General features: G+C 46.2%; 1 protein-coding gene across 4 annotated transcripts in view; it reads right to left on the reverse strand.

The window, feature by feature from the left end:
* FEZ1 (fasciculation and elongation protein zeta 1) overlaps window positions 1–16,269 on the reverse strand; it is a 48,929-nt gene that overhangs the window by 15,801 nt on the left and 16,859 nt on the right. Inside the window, exons 4-6 of one of the 4 annotated variants that reach the window (XM_035140193.2) lie at window positions 6,279–6,365; window positions 1,993–2,161; window positions 570–593 (exon numbers count right to left, since the gene is read on the reverse strand). In XM_035140193.2, the coding sequence (XP_034996084.2) occupies window positions 570–593; window positions 1,993–2,161; window positions 6,279–6,365 (280 nt within the window). The remainder of the gene's footprint in view (window positions 1–569; window positions 594–1,992; window positions 2,162–6,278; window positions 6,366–16,269) is intronic. The other 3 variants (XM_035140196.2, XM_035140194.2, XM_035140197.2) reach the window with 3 other exon arrangements.

A 16,269-nucleotide genomic window follows, 5' to 3' on the forward strand; every position in this document is an offset into this window, starting at 1 on the left:
GCCACGTTGGACTGTTTTGGGGGTTCCCCACCCCATGAGGGTTTCTTCCCCCCCCTAAATATTTCTCGTCCTTCAGCAAACCTTATATTAATTTACAAAGCCCTGAATAGCAGCTCCAGGGCGCCACTGTTGCCCACCGCAACAGAAAACAGGTACCAAATCTGTCCAAATCTGGAAATTATATTGTGTGTTTGGAGCATGCACATGCAATGCACCCACTCAAACCATCTACATGAGAAAAGGGAAAGGAGCATGTTTTGAAAAATATGTAAAAAAAATGTGCTTATGTATCCTGGGAGATGAGTGAGTGGCTAGGCTCCCTTCCACAAACCTACGGCACATCCTTTAAAAACACGTGCTTGCCTCCCTCACTGAGCAAAGCAATCCAAGACAAGACCTCTTTCAGAATCATTGCAACACATTTTCTTCTTTGTCGTTTTTAATTAGCTGGGCTTTTAGCATCCAGGGTGAAGCTTGGGTGCTTTGGCATGTGGTTTTGTGTACTGGGCAGGGCATTTTGTGCCCATATTCGTTTGCTTTATTGCTTGTTTTGAAAAACTGTAACTCACCCCAGGCTCTAAAGATGGGGTAGCCTACAAATAAATAAACCAGTGTTAAAGCATAGCATAAACTGGACATTTTGAGCTCGTGCTAAAAAGAAACACATCACCACTTGTATGCAGTTCTGCTATATTCCACCGGAACGGAGCTGTCGTGAGACACCCCACCATCCAGATCAGTGGAATGCATTATTGAGTGTTGCTCACTGCAGTGAAGGCTGGTCCATTGGGGAGAAGGGGACACTGCCCCTCCAAGCACTTACAACCAGTCGGGGCGTGGCGTTGGTTTTCAGCTTCCTCCTCCTTGTTGCCCTTGAAGAACTTGGGAGGAAGGGAGGTGGGGACAAAACCAGAATTAGTTGGCTCTACCTATCATTGGCTCTGGCTGCACCTGGCCCCACTGTCACTCAAGGGGAAGACAGTTACAGCTCAGTGGTAGAGAGCATCTGCTTCACCTTCTGGAGCTCCCAGGTTTGAACGCTGGCATCGCTAGGTGGGGATGGAAATGCCTCCCTGCCTGAAACCCCAGAAAGCTGCTGCCAGCACAGAAATACTGGACCAGACAAACTACAGGTCTGACTATAGCAACCGGGCAGTTTCCTATGTTCCTCTTCAAAGGTCTGCGCTGTGAGTGGAACACCAGTGGAGACTTGGAGGCAGTCTTAAGGTCAAAGGAGGCAAGATGTTGGGGATCTATGATCTGATCTCCTGTAGATGCCTCATGGAGGTCACAGGTGCAACATACGTTGAAAGCACTCTTTTACCACGTTAAGAGTCATAGAAGCTGTAGTTCGTTAAAGGTGCTGGGAGTTGTAGGTCTATAAGATCAGCACCCTTAACTGCAGTTCCCAGTATTCATTGAAGGAAGCCATGAATGTTTAAAGTGGTTAAAGAATGCTTTTATGGTGTATCATATGGAACCATTTTTGTGGGTAAAGAGTTAAAAGTGGGGATTTGTGTAAAGAAACCCTAGACCTAAAGGTACAGATTAGTAGCTAATATGCCATGTAAGGTAAAGGACCATTAGGTCCAGTCGTGACCGACTCTGGGGTTGCGGCGCTCATCTCGCGTTATTGGCTGAGGGAGCCGACTTATAGCTTCCAGGTCATGTGGCCAGCATGACAAAGCTGCTTCTGGCGAACCAGGGCAGCACACGGAAACGCTGTTTACCTTCCCGCTGTAGCAGTACCTATTTATCTACTTGCACTTTGACGTGCTTTCGAACTGCTAGGTTGGCAGGAGCTGGGACTGAGCAATGGGAGCTCACCCCATCACAGGGATTCGAACCACCGACCTTCTGATCGGCAAGGCCTAGGCTCTGTGGTTTAACCCACAGCGCCACCCGCATCCCTAATATGCCATGTAGTTTATCCCTAAGAAAGCAGCAGATCTTCCTCCCTGGACCTCATAGCCCAGACCTAAATGTCCTCACCTTCATAGGAGCAGTTGTTGTTCAGGGTCTGTGTCAGCGCCTGCATCTCTTGTAGAAGGACAGAGTCGGCCTGGCTGCTGGTCTCTCCACCATCATCTTCCTCCAAAATATCTTCTTCCTCTTCAGGGTCTGGTGAATTCTCCATCATCTCCTCGATTTCTTCAATCACCTGCAAAAAGAACTAACTGCTTAAGAATTATGTTTGGCTTCTGTGAAGAAAGAAAGAAAGAAAGAAAGAAAGAAAGAAAGAAAGAAAGAAAGAAAGAAAGAAAGAAAGAAAGAAAGAAAGAAAGAAAGAAAGAAAGAAAGACATTAAATTTTATTATGGAAATGCTGTGTTTTCTTTATTTTCTTCCAAGACAAAATGGAATGTTAGCTGATGTTTAAATCTCTTGGCAAAAATACATTTTCTTCAGTGTACCTGTTGGATAGTTTAGGCAAATGTACTGTACCTTATGGGAACCATTCAGCTCTTTTTTATCAAGGCACTTTAAATACTGTTGATGAAAACTAAACCAACTAGGTCACAGTGTGAACACACACAGATACAATAAATGAAAAAACTGTGTTCAGACACATTTATTTGCTACACTTTTATGCCACCTTCCTGCTCAAAACACTCAAGGTCTTCTACACTTTATAAGTTTACAATCTAAAAGATGGAAAATATCTTTTTTTTTAAAAAAAAATTGAAATCGTCTTTGGCTCACTTTCAGACACATTTATCTCTCAACATAACATGCCCTACCTCATAAAATGGAGGGAGAACCATGGAGGAAAAATGAGAGAGTGCCCAAGAGAATCTGGGAATCATGGACATCCTTAGGGACAATCCAGTCGTCCCAAAATAACCCAAATGTGTTAAGACATAGTACACAATTCTAAAAGCAAAGTCACTATTAAGGAGCAGACTGCAAGGTGTATTTGGGTATTGAGCCAGGGAAGAACCTAGCACTCCACATCAGCCTTTGCCAACCTGGTTGCCTCCAGATGTGGTTGGACAACAACTCAATCAGCCCCTGCCCCCATCCTTGCAGCCGCTTGCTGATAGGCCGCCCTCTGGTGTGCTGCAGTGGCACCATTTCAAGCATCCAGAAGGTGGTATTGCAACTACCGAGTCAAGAGGAATCAGGTGACACAAGGGACCAATGGGGTTCTACTCCAGGCCCTCTTCTAGCCTGGATCCTTTGTCCGAGGTCCTCTTTGTTGGCCTTTCCACTCCGGCTTCCCTCCAGACCACAAATCCTTACAGAGACGAGCTAGATACAAGTCATCCCAATAGACTTTAGGAAATATGCAATATCCTTGATGAGCACTGAGTGCTGCCGATATTTTAAAACAAGAACCATGCTTTGACATGATGAGATAACTATTTGCACAAAAATCATTACCCACACATGGGTTGTTATTGTGTTCACCTTTCTGCTTCCCTGGGAAGAGGGATTGAGTGTTAAACCACTCTGAGAATTGGAGCATAGGGGTCTCCTAACAACTCTCAGTGCCCTTAACAATCTACGCTTCCCAGGATTCCTTGTGGGAAGCCATGCCTCTTTAAAGCAGTATCCTAGTGCTTGAAATGTATAATGCAGACTGTATTGGCAGCTTGCCCTTGTTCCTTCTTTTATGATGTGCAATTTTGTTAGGGATAGTCTCTCTCAAACATTACTACACCATTGCTATCTATCAAATGGTTTGGAAGATTTCCAGTAAGCAGCCCTTACTTGGCTTCCTGCCAATTCCCAATGCACTTCCTATTTGTTCCTAGGGGATGTCTCTTGACACCTACGTGGTTGGATCCCAAGGTTGATCTAACAGGGATTACAACCAGACTTTAGGGGGAAAACGCTCTACGGCCCTTCTTCTTCAAATATTTTGAAAATGTGAACAGCATTGTCCTTCCTAAAACAAATTTAAGAGTTGGGATGCCTTCCATGGAAAAGAAACAAAGCTCTCCTCCATCGATCACTTGTTTTTGTGTGTGTTTTTTTCCTTATCAAGGCCGCCATCTTTCAAAAGTAAATAAGTCTCCTGCATTCCTTGCAGAAAACACAGCTTGGAACAGTGGGTCATCGCAGCCGCTCAATAAATGGAGTATCATTGCCATGGTAACGGACAGAAATTCTCAGGTGCAGCAGAAAGCCGCTCAGTATGGAATAAGCTCCCAATATTAATGACCGACTCACTCACTCCTCAAACCCCGGAGACAAAAGCAAGAATCCCACTGAACCACAGTATATGGATTCTGTGGGGGAAAGGCAGTGTGAAATTTAACAGCTAGCGTTATTCAGCATGAGCATCAACTCTAAATCTTACTGTGCTGTGTATTTTTGTGTCTTTATATTGTAAACCACCCTGTGATCCTTGAGTGAAGGGTGATATAGAAATTTAGTAAATAAAACATCTATCAGACCGCATTGTGCAGTAGCCCATGACTCTAAGAGGGGGTGGGTAGGACGCTTTAGAGGTTTGTTAGCAATAAAGAATGCTGCCTTATATGAGATTAAACTATTTGTCTATCTAATCTAGTATTGCCAACTCTGACTGGCAGTGATATTCCGGGGTCTCAGACAGAGAGAGTTCCTTCCCATCTCCTCCTGCTTCAAGGATCTTCAGCTCTGCATGCTGAAAGCATTTAGAGGCTTCCCAAGACAGAACTTGGTAGCAAGAAGAATAGCAAAGATCGGTCACTGATTAAACTTCTTTTTTAAAAAACAATTGTGATCCTCCAAATGTGGCTACATGGCCCAGACTTCATGGCCAATAGTCGAAACTGATGGGAGTTGTAGTTCAGCCACATCTGGATGACCCCAGGCTCTCCATCCCTGGTTTACAGTAACTGGCAGCGGCTAGCCAGGGTCTCAGAGAAGGGTTTTTCCAAGCCCTACCTGGAAACACCGTGATTTGAACATGGGACCTTTTGCACACAAAGGATGCGCTCTGCTCCTGAGGGGTGATGGCATACCCCTCATTAGCTTCCAAGTTAGCTGACAAAAGAGGTAGTGATTGTGTCATTCACGCATTCCCAAAAAAGACAGAAGCCATTTTTTGTGCATTTACTTCAATTGTCGCATTTATGCCCCGGCAAAAAATACCTAAACCACAACACAGTAAAAAAAATTCCTTCAGTGGCACCTTAAAGACCAACTAAGTTTTTATTTTGGTATGAGCTTTCGTGTGCATGCACACTTCTTCAGATACACTGAAACAGTTACACTACAATCAGGTCCATGTTTATTTTTTAGAAGCTGTTCAGATGGTCCTTTTATCCTATAGCAATGTTGCGTCAACAAGCGGCTGAAGCTGTTTCTACCCACATGCTAATTCACACATGCTCTCTCTCATTCTCCATATTCCAGTTCCCCCCCCCCCCAGGCCACAGGCGGAAGATATGAGATCTAAAGATTTTTTCGGAGGAACTTTTCCTCCAAAAACTGTGATGAGTGAGGGATGAGAGAAAGGGATGGTGTTGAAAACCACTGGCCAGTTTCAGCAGAAAGGATTCTCAGCTTTTTAGGAGCCAGTGCTTCCTGGGAAGAGTCGCAGGGTGGAATTTCCCTTTGTTTTTGTTTTTTAAAAAATGTTCCATTGCCTGCTTTGGGGACTGATGACCCGAGACATTTTGCCGCCTGAGGCAAAGGCAATGCTCTCTCACGCCACATACAGAAGGGTTGTGGCTCAGAGGAACAGCATCTGTTTTGCAGGCAGGTGGTCTCAGGGTCAATTCCCAGAACCTCCATGAAGAGATGGCATTCTGAAATCTTGGACAGCTGTTAGATCAGTGTTTCTCAACCAGTGTGCCTCCAGATGTTTTGGGACTACAACTCCCATCATTCCTGACCACTGGTCTTGCTAGCTAGGGATGATGGGAGTTGTAGTCCCAAAACATCTGGAGGCACACTGGTTGAGAAACACTGTGTTAGATGGTCTGGGGACAAACAGGTTAGCCGTGTGGTGACAACCCTGTACATGTTTTCTTTCTTTTTTTTTTTTTAAATACATTTTATTCCAATTTTTCTGTTTTCTGTTTGCTCTGCAGCCGATGTAGCATGGCAAAGCTGACATCTGAAAAGCATTCGAGGTGCCCATAAATCTCCATCTGCTCTCCAGCTACGGTTGTGAGCAATTTCTCAAGGCAGATTTGCTGAGCCGGGAAAGAAAGCGGGTTGCACAAAGGGCAAACACCGCTCTTCGGAAAAGGCTGAGCATGTTTTGCAGAGCGGGCGGCAGGAAGGTGCCTTAGAATTTCCCATCTTTTACACAGGAAAGGCCAAGGGAAGATTGTGTACCTGATCTGCTGTGAGTAGAGGGTCCTCGTTAATACCAGAGTCATTTTCACTCTTCTCGTTAAGCTCCTCCTCTTCCTTCTCGTGGATCTGAAGGGGGAAGAAAACCCAAACCGCATGCTGATTCAGTAGCAGGTATGGGCGGTCCCTATTTAGGTTTATTCTATTTATTATTATTATTATTATTATTATTATTATTATTATTATTATTATTATTATTATTATTTGGTCCTTAGGCTAATATTTCCTAAAAGGACCATGCAGGTATTCTTTCTGCTTTCTTTTTTTTTTCTTTATAAAAAATAGAAAACAAAAGTTCTCAGAAGCAGTTTCAAAGGGTCTGCCTGTTTCATTCAAATCCCCCAAGATCCCCCTCCATGCAACATGCGTACTTGTTTTGTTCCCTCCTCTTCCCCAAATATATGGGAGAGGAAAGTGTTGATCATTCCCTAAAACAAGAGCTCAGAGGAGAAGCCTAGAGAGGAGATAATGACATCTGGCAGGCAAAGGCTATATGCTCTGCAATAGCACTGAAATATCTGGCAAGAAGCATCAATATCAAGTGTTGCTCAGGCATGTTTCTTTTCGGGGTCAGCGCTACCGCTTGGCACTTTCGGGCAGCTTCCAGAGCCCAGGGAGACCCAACTGGGACACCACCAATTCTGTTCTCCCTCCACCATTAAATTTTATTTGGCTGTGTCTTCTTCACACAGCCAGGAGTGTACTGGCAAATTCACAAGTGAAAGGTCCCTTCACAATAGCCACAGCCAGGCCTTCTTATGCAACCTTCTAAGATTAGACAATAATCTAATTATACAGTAACAATAATTAGGGATGCGTTGCACCGATCAATGCAGATCTCCATGTGTTGCCTTTCAGCTCGATCAATTTTTTTAGGTGCACACCGTTCTCTTGGAATGGGAGCACCTTGTGTTTTCAGTGTGCCTAAATTCTTAACTCTGGAGCATACAAAGCAACAACTCATTTGTGTTCTTCCTTCTCGCCTTCTCCAGGAGCCAATCCTCAATGACCGACTCACCTCCTTTCACTCTGATTGGCTCCAAATGACAGGTGGCCACCTGTCATGGATGCTTTAGGTGAGATTCCTGCATTGCAGGGGGTTGGACTAGATGACCCTCAGGGTCCCTTCCAACTCTAAGATTGTATAATTCTATGAATTGGTGCAAAGAGGGAGAAGACTTCTTTTCAGATCTGAGCCATTGGCCGACTTCTGGTACTGGGCCCCTACCCCTGCCGGATTTATGTATAAGCTAAACAAGCTATAGCTTAGGGCCCCACTCTCTTGGGGGGGGGGCAAAAATGTAAAGGGGAAAAAACCAGATGTACATTTCCAAAATATAAGATAAAAAACAAATAAAATAAAACCTACATACAGGAACAGTGTTTTGTGTTGTGAAGGCTCCTATGATGTAAGTAATGGGCCCCCAATCATTTTAAGTTGGAGCTTAATAATTATTTCACTGTTAATATACTTCTTCTTAATTGTATTTCAGTTCAACAATTACTTTGATAAAATACATATTTTGTCATGTGCAAATGGCTTTTGATACCTACTGGTCCATAAATTACCATATAGCATATATTCAACACAAAAAACAGTGACAATTTGTTGTTGGCAAAGGACAGCTGGACATATAAAGGGCCCAGGCCCGGCTCTAGGTGCAGTCCCGGTGGCGCAGGGCGCCGGGCCGGCAGGGGTGCGCTGTGCAGGGAAGCCGTGCGGAAGCCGTGCTGCGCGCTGCGAGGGCGGGGGCGCTGGAGCAATCTCCACACCTCAGCGCCAAGGTGCCCGACCTGCTCGAGACGGCCCTGAAAGAGCCCCATTACCTTCAATAGCTTAGGGCCTCATCAAACCTAAATATGGCCCTGACAATTTTTATTGCAATAATGACCTCCTTGTGGTCTTGCCATAGGTATCTGGGCCAGCCAGAAACTCATTATCAAATGAGTTTTTAGTCTGATTCACCAGGTCTCTTCCTGTTTGTCTAGCTGCCATTCTAATTTCCCATAAAGTGGCCCTACATCAGGGGCATTGTGAAGCTTAAAACAGCAACTGGAACCAGAAACTCATGGGGAATAAGGTTATCAATGACTAGAAGCCAAGGTAGCTCTGCCCTGCCTCCACGGTAGGAGGCGATAATAATGCTTTTGAATACCAGTTGCTGGAAAATGCAAGAGGGGAGAGGGCTCTTGTGCTTGGGTCTTGCTTGCGTGGGTTTCCCACAGGCAACTGGTTGGCCACTATAAAAACAGGATGCTGCATTAGAAGGGCCATTCTGATTTGATTACTTAAAGCCAGCCTCTTCAGAATTGAATTATTTTACAGGAAATTTAAAAACAATGCTCATGCTAAAGGAAGGCTGTAGCCAGAGCTTTTCTCTGAAGGGACCAGTTCTGGTTACCTAGCGATTCACACTCAGCCTTCAGCTTCTAAGGGCCATTCCAAAAAGCCAGGAAGTCCTCCCTTCCTGTTTGATTCTTATTTAGGAAGGCGATCGATATTTTCTGGCCTCACTGTTTCACTGGCTCCAGCAGTTTATTTGACTGAATCGCTGCCCGGGCTGACATCACCCGCTTCCTGAAGCTGAGATTGCATAACACCCACTACAGCGCTGGAAGAGGGAGCTGCTGCAGAGCTTGTGGAACAAGGCAGACGAGAGCCTTGCGATCCACTTTCCAGAAGTCACTACTAATTCTTACAAATGTGCCCCATGCGCAGAGGCCACAATACTTGACATGCACCTGCTTTACTTGCAGACCCTTTTTTCCTTAGGAACACTTCGTTATGGGTGCTTTGTTGTGTACTCAGTGCTCTTTATGCAGGCATGTTTTTCGCAGCATGCACACAACATCAAAATGTCACCCCTATTTTCCCCCATTTTATCCGGATTTACTGTTTCTGCCAGTGTCTCTGTGTATGTTATTCATCACTAGGGATGCAAGAAGGGACCGTTTTTCCATTCTGCCCTGTATTCATTGCACTGTTTCCATTCCACCGCAGGTCGTCTTCCATAAAAAAAACTCCGTTATTTGTCTTGCTGTCTGCCGTGGTGAAATGGCGTAATTCATTAGGCAGAATGACATTGCCATTCTGTTATGCCACCCCTTTCATTTCAGTGCAAAGGAAAAGCAATGTAAATGTGAGAAAGGGGGACCATTATCAATTGTGTATCATTTGCAGACTGAAAACAACAACAGCTCTAGACAATGGCAAAATAATATTGGGAAGCATTTAAATGCTGGACGGCATTTAGACGAGAATGGCACTGTGTGAATACCGCACAAAGCTTTTATCTATTTAATATCTTTTATTATATTTCTATCCCACCTTTCCTCCTAGCAGGTCAAGGTGGTATTCTCCCCTCACAACATCCCTGTGAGGTAGACCAGGCTGAGGGACAGTAACTGGCCCAAAGTCACCCAATAAGCTTCATAGTTGAGTGGGAATTTGAACCCTGGTCTCTGAAACTCCAGTGAACTGCTGAGTGGAAACACGCGGCCTAGGACCCTCGTACTTACGGGACCGCCTCTCCTGGTATGTCCCGCAGAGGACCCTAAGGTCCGCAGAAAATAACAGCCTAAGGGTCCCGGGCCCCAAAGAAGCCAGATTATCCTCCAGCAGGGCCAGGGCCTTTTCAGTGATGGCACCAACCTGGTGGAATGCTCTGTCCCATGAGACTAGGGCCCTGCAGGACTTGATCTCCTTCCGCAGGGCCTGTAAGACAGAGTTATTCCACCTGGCCTTCAACTTAGCCTGGTCCTCCATTCCATTTTCCCTTCCCTTTTTCTATGAAGAAATCTTTCTGGGTCTCCACAAGTAAATATTTCCCTGGTCTCCTTGCTGGCCTTAGCAGGACTAACTTGGCCAGTTAGCCCTGACAATCCTGCATTTATGTTGTACTTTATGTTGTTTTTAAGCTGTTTTTAAGTCGTTTTTAATCAATGTTTTATATTTGTTGTTAGCCACCCTGAGCCTGGTTTCTGGACCGGGAAGGGCGGGGTATAAATAAATTTTATTATTATTATTATTATTATTATTATTATTATTATTATTATATCTCCACAAATAAAAGAACTAGGAGGGGAGAGAGTCTGAGGAACCACAGGTTTTTCACCATTGCTATACAGTGGTACACAATTGGTTCCGGAAGTCTGTACTTAACCTGAAGCGTACTTAACCTGAAGCGAACTTTCCCATTGAAAGTAATGGAAAGTGGATTAATCCGTTCCAGACGGGTCCGCAGAGTACTTAAACTGAAAGTACTCAAACCGAAGCGTACTTAAATTGAGGTATGGCTGTACACTGAAAAGCCAAGGCTCTCCATGGTTTCAGGAGCCTTTTTTAGCCTCACCCAGAGATGCCAGGTGAGCATGGGGCACTGAATCTCAGGGTCATGCGTTCGAGGCCCACGGTGGGCAAAAGATTCCTACATTGCAGGGGGTTGGACTACATAGCCTTCATGTTTCTTTTCAGCTCTACAATTCCATGATTCTATGAAGCCGGAAGTTTCTGCATGTGCTCTGCCCCTGTGCTTCACCCCTAATGTTCACCATCTGAATCAGCTTTGAGAAGCAATTGCACATTCACTTGAGACTCGTCCATTTACAAATGAATAGCCCTGATACGTGACCATGAGGTAAAGGGGTTTCTCTCTATGGCTCCATACATTTAAAGTGCATTGCTTCCCCACCCACCCCAAAGAAACCTGGGAACCGTAATTTGTTAATGGTGCTGGGAATTGTAGCTCTGTGGTGGGTAGACGATAGACCCCAGGATTCCTGTGCTTCAAATGTATGTTGTGTACACAATCCTTGTCTTTTCTAAACTCTGGAATGGTTTCCATTGATTTTAAAAGACTGCTATTTCATTTTTTTTAAAAAAAAGCTCTTCTCCAAATAAAACCATTCCTGGATGAAATACAAAGCTATTTAAATTTATTCTTTGGTCCTGAGCAAAGGAGTGATTGTGCCTGTTCAGCGGCTTTCAAGGTCAGCGAGTTCTGGCTACAATACAAGGCGGTGCAGGAAGAAGAAACTGCATCCCAGCAAAGGTTATTCGAGGTTTGCTTAGGACTGCGTCCCTCTCATCTTTCACCAGGGAAACCCTACTAGCAGATAAGCAAGAACCCCTCAACACCTGGAGGCAATCCAAGGGCCCAAACGAGAACAGACGTTGTGCCAAATGCATCATCGGAGCTTTTTTTTTAAAAGAAACTCTTCTCTTATAAATTCCAGATTGCAACATCAAGTTGCCACATGCCTCATTAAAAGTATCAGAATAAAAAGAAAAGAAAGAAAGGAACTAATTCCAGATCACGTTCGTCGCTTTGCTAAACAAACTACTGGTAGTTCAGTATACGTCTCGAATTCATCCAAATAATCCTCAGCCAAAAAAAGAAAATCAATTGAGGTGTCGACTTTACAGGGGTCAACTTCAGAACACCAATGACAAACTGTTCTCTTCTCCTTCTTGAAGACGCTGCCTGAAGCTCTGAACATCAGAGAGGACAGTGATGATGGCTGTCAAGAGCCTCCCAAAAAAACCTGTATGCTGCTGGGGGGAATGCTAGATCTCCTACAGGCTTCCACTGCCCGCTGAAAATAACACATCTCTCTGGCCATCTGTTGTTCATGCTTCCTGGCCCGATTAAATTAGCCCTTCACTCCAGTAAACCCATTAATAATATAAGGCCTAATAAGATATTGTTGACTGAGCAGAATCGCAGAGCTCATGGTGGAAGCTGCAATTCTCCATGCGTCAACTTACAAAGCCAAAACGCACATGCCGTATCCTGCAACATTTTAGGAGGACAAAGTGGGGACATCCCCCTCCCACTTCTGCAGTCTCCGCTCTCCATAGCTGCCCCACCACTTCTCTCACCCTTACCCACTTGGCCCCTCCACCCGTCCTGCCATTTTTCTTGTGCCCCCACCCACCCACTGCTCCTCACCCTCGCTCACCCACCGCACCTGATCAGGGGTGCCCTGGGATGAAGGCAGAGCCTGGGACGCCTTCAAAGAAAGCAGGGCCACCCCACCTAAAACAGGACGCTTGGCAAGTATGACACTCTTGGTGCAGGAAGGTATAAAAGTGAAACAATTCCTTTCTTTAATTTCAGCTAGGATGCACATGGCACACCCAACCCTGTGGCTGGTTATTGTCAGGGACTAGGCAGAGGAGGAGGGACCCAGGTGGCGCTGTGGTCAAACCACTGAAGCTAGGGCTTGCTGATCAGAAGGTCGGCGGTTCAAATCCCTGTGATGGGGTGAGCTCCCGTTGCTTGGTCCCAGCTCCTGCCAACCTAGCAGTTCGAAAACACGTCAAAATGCATAGATAAATAGGAACCACTACAGCGGGAAGGTAAACGGCGTTTCCATGTGCTGCTCTGGTTTGCCAGAAACGGCTTTGTCATGCTGGCCACATGACCTGGAAGCTATACGCCGGCTCCCTCGGCCAGTAAAGCGAGATGAGCGCGCAACCCCAGAGTTGGTCACGACTGGACCTAATGGTCAGGGGTCCCTTTACCTTTAGGCAGAGGAGGAATGGTGGAGACCCCCTCCCCACCCTGACCCTTCCAGGGAGGAGGAAGAGGAAGACAGTATAGATTTACAACAGGAGTTCAAGGGAGGTCACAGCTCAGAGGCAGATGAAAAGGGAAGCTGGGAAATCATGGGAGAGCCAGAGCAACACCAGGCGGACACGTTGTCATTAGAAAGCATTCGAGCCCCTTCATCTCCCAGAACCCAACAAGTCTTAAAAATAGGAGAGCAAAGAGCTCAAAGACATAGGGCAGGTAGCAGCACCCGTAGAGGAGATGATGAGAATGGTGAATGAGGAAGTGGGAGAGATGGGGGTGCAGATTCACCCGGGACAACGCCATTATCCCAGAGGCTGGGTTCTACAGAGCCTCTCTCTGTAAATATTGAAATAAAAAAGGACGGTAAGAAACGTTTCCTTGTCTTTATACTTTCCTGTGCAACCAGCCGGGAGCCGCTGGCAGCATCCTGACAGTTATTCCACCACATTCAGATTCAGGCGGTGGTCCCTGGATCACTCTGGTGAGGCAACTGCCTTAGGTGGCAGGAGCTGCGGGAGGCAATGGTGGCTGCCTCCCAGCTATTGCTCCTGAGCTCCCTTGGCTGTACTCCTGCCCTGTTGGAGAACAGATGCCCTGAGTGAGGCCTCACCCTGTCCATTCCCTTTCTCTCTTCCACCAGGCCCAGCAAGAGGGAGGAGAGTGGAGTCTGCTGCTGCTGCTTCTCCTTGCTCCTGGTCTCTGCAAGAGAGGTGGGTGAACAGGCAGTGGCAGCAAGGGAAGAATCTGCAAGGCTAGAGGATGCCGGGGCTTGACAATTGATGCAAAGGCCATGGCAGGAGCCCATTCATGCCTGATGCTGGCTGTATCAGTTAGGGTTAGAAAGGCTGGGGATGGCTTGTGTTAGCAAGAGCCGGTGGGGACAACTCCTTTCCTAGAGTGAATTCTCCATTACCTTTGAAGTGTGTGTTTGGGGTCACACAGCTGACACAGTCTTAGGGAGAATATAGAATGCATCCAGCAACACTTTTTTAAAAAATGCAGGGGTGGCAGAGAGATAAACACTGATTGCAATGCTTTCCTAAGTTTTTTTTTTCCTGAGGCTGAAGACAGACAGACAGACATTAAAAAGAGGCTCTCCGCATTGTGATAATGCTTTGAACTCTTGTTTTTAGTGAACATCCAAATGTCACCTATCGCTGTCAGCGAACCTATTGCTTCTAGGTGTCACTGTTTGGTGCTCCATTATTGCCAGCCCTTGCCATTCCCCCCTTCCCTCCCTGGATGTCCCACTGCTACTTTCCTGAGACAAGTAGAGGTTGCACTGCTTCTATCTCAGGCACTTTCCCCCCCCTTTTTTGGTAATGGCTCCAGCTACACAACTAAATTGTATTTATTCTTGGACACTTAGAGTGAGGGACACTTTCTTTCTCAGCAGCAGCAGGAGGTGCAGGAGGTGGCAACAAAGAGGCGGACCACGGGGCATTTCCTTTCCTCACTTGAAGCTTACTCCTGCCGCTGCCTTCTTCTCTTGTTCAGGAAAGAAAGCACCTTGAGGCAAAACACGTGGACCCGGAGCGAGTTTGCACCACTGGCGGAGGAAGGCGGGTACGGGTGTGTGCGGTGCGCACCAGGTGTCAGCCGTGAGGGTGGGTGACATCGCTGCACCACCCCCACCCCAATCCACACTCGCAGCGCCCCTGGACACTCGTCGCGAGGGCAGCACCCCCGGACACTCGGCGCCCCCGGACGCTTGCTGCGTGGGTGGCGGGCCGCTAGGGACGATGCTGCCATGGGCGGCTAGTGGCACCCCTCCTATGCTCGCCGTGCAGGTTCTAGCCCCACCCCCACGGGCCGGCTATTCCTGCCCCCGCACCATTTCGAATGCCAGGGCAGGTAGCTCCGCCCCTGGTATGCACCAACTAGTCCTGCCCCCACTTCCCATTTACCTGTCTGCTGACCCTCCCACCCACCATATTCAACGTTTGGGTGAAGGGGGTGGCTTCAATACTGGATTACGGCACTGCACTCCCTTGTGCTTGATCCGGAAGCTGTGGTCTGTGAGGAATGCAGCTGCATGGTTGCTGATAGGAGTGAGATTCTGCCAACAGATTACACCCCTGCTCAGAGATCCGCACTGATGGCCAACCAGTTACCAGGCCAAGTTCAATGTCTTATTATTGGTATATAAAGCCCTAAACGACTTGGGACTTGTTTACCTGCAGAATCGTTTTGCCCCGCCTGTACCCAGTTAAGCACTTCTACACAAGCCGCATTTGTAATAAAACAATCTTTTGGTGTGGCAACACCTACACCTGCCTATTGACATCAGGCAAACACCTTCACTGTACAGTATTCTTTCCGGTGCCTTCTTAAATTACTTTTGTTTTGGCAAGTCTATCCCTGACATGTAGATGTCTTTTTTTTATCTTTTTCATGTTGATTTTTAATTATCATTGAATGAATATTCCCTGTAAACCACAAAGAGGTTTTACAACAATCGCACAGCATATAAATATAAACCCATGGTGCTTCTCCATATGAGCAGCAATGCTTGCCAATCAGGGATCCCAGTCACGTGGGTAAGCTTGATGAAAGTCTGCATGCAGAACCTCCTCACACTAATGCCAAATGTGTGGCTGCTGGGGGAGTGGCATGCAAACATGTTAGACACAACAATAGTGAAGGTGTCCTCAGCCCCCTCCTCGTGTTCTTTGAAAACTCCTACAGATGCACTAAAAAGAGAGCTGAAAAATGCTCCCAATGCTGTGAGCTGCCTTTTGAAAGCTGTAGGTCTAATTTAACTGCAGCTTGGGGGGGGGGTTGCACCAAATTCAGTGAATTATATATAAGACTCTGAATACTGAGTGTGGATTTCCAAGAGCTGCGTTTAAGATATGTTTTCCCTTCCCTTCGATTCTGTTTTCTTCTTTTCTAGGTTGCAAACAGCCTTTGGGTTTCAAAAATTACAGAAGTGGTGAGATGAAAACACCCAAGCTCTGTCCCTGAAATGACAAAAGTCTTTGATGCATAGTAGAAACTAAATACAGGCTTCAATATTTTAAAATTTCTAACTTAAATATTGTCAGATATTGCCATTGCTAATTTTAAGATGTCGGTTTCTACGAGTTCCTGCCTCTTTGAATCCCCCAGACCAAATCCGTATTAGACTTACCTGATGCTCCCAATACCAAGAAAATTGTCACCGGATTATACTTTAAGAATGCAAGGGTCTTTCAAAATCCACTAACCCCCTTGGGGGTCTCCCAGACTCCACAGTTTTCATCATCACTGAATTCTCTTTTGTCTCATCCCAAACCAACATATGACGTTCTGCCAGTCTCCAGAGTTTCCTATCCACTGGAGCAGGGGTCAGCAATCTTTTTCAGCCGTGGGCCAGTCCACCGTCCCTCAGACCATGTGGTGGGCCGGACTAT

The sequence above is a fragment of the Zootoca vivipara genome, chromosome 15 (genome assembly GCF_963506605.1).
Source record: "Zootoca vivipara chromosome 15, rZooViv1.1, whole genome shotgun sequence".
Lineage (NCBI taxonomy): Eukaryota > Metazoa > Chordata > Lepidosauria > Squamata > Lacertidae > Zootoca > Zootoca vivipara.